The 808-nt window shown below is 42.5% G+C and overlaps 1 protein-coding gene across 1 annotated transcript in view; it reads left to right on the top strand.

Annotated features, from left to right (window-relative positions):
- Positions 1–236: 236 nt before the first annotated feature.
- LOC101857915 (calcium-binding mitochondrial carrier protein SCaMC-1) overlaps positions 237–808 on the top strand; it is a 5,880-nt gene continuing 5,308 nt past the window's right edge. Inside the window, exon 1 of the mRNA XM_005111354.3 lies at positions 237–546. Coding sequence (XP_005111411.1) covers positions 352–546 — 195 coding nt within the window. The 5' untranslated portion in view covers positions 237–351. The remainder of the gene's footprint in view (positions 547–808) is intronic.

Consider the following 808-nt stretch of genomic DNA (forward strand, 5'->3'; position numbering starts at 1 on the left):
AGACTTTATGATACTGTATTTAGTATTTTTTTAAAAAGTAAGTCAACCCACAGAGTGCATTAAAAACGAGTTGAATGTTCAACATTAGCCCTCCGAGTGCATAAACGACAACTGAGATAGCTGTGTAAGGAACTTCATTTCTCCCAGTACATGCCCCTGGTTTTGTTCCGTTTCCCAAAACCTGTTTCGGCGGCCGCGACAAAATTCTGCTGACTATGGACATTATTTTCAACCAATGAAATTCATTCTTGTTATTAGCTCCGTGGCTGCGATATGTCCCATCCCATAGGAATGTTTGAAGGCTTGTAAACAATCTTTTGGAGTGACTTCAAAGTTTATTGCAAGACCAGAATGGCTTCAAATGCAAAGCAAGATGTCCAGTCAGATGAGGCTGAAGTGGAGGAGCAAATTTCTCCCGAAGAGGAGCGTGCACTGCATGAACTTTTCGAAAAGCTTGACATGAATGCAGACGGGAAGATTGACTTGAGCGACTTGACGAAAGCAATGGAAACAATGCAATTACCGCAGGTTCCCGGGCACGCTCAGGTAAGTTGATTAGTCGATTAGTGTGACAATATTGACTTTAGAAACCTTCGTATATAGCCTTTCAAAAGAAATTATTGAAAGGTCAAGAGTTGCGTTTTCCTTTGTTTTCGATTGGTGTTGCAGTTTCGACCCAAGCTTTGCCTACTTTATGTGCCCAGCGCTACCATCATATTCATATCAAAATAGGAAGTGGCTATTCTCGTCCGGGGTGAGAATAGAAAAACGATCTACCTCTCACCCCGGGTGAGACTTGCCAGCGTAG

The sequence above is a fragment of the Aplysia californica genome, unplaced genomic scaffold (assembly GCF_000002075.1).
Source record: "Aplysia californica isolate F4 #8 unplaced genomic scaffold, AplCal3.0 scaffold01045, whole genome shotgun sequence".
Classification (NCBI taxonomy): domain Eukaryota; kingdom Metazoa; phylum Mollusca; class Gastropoda; order Aplysiida; family Aplysiidae; genus Aplysia; species Aplysia californica.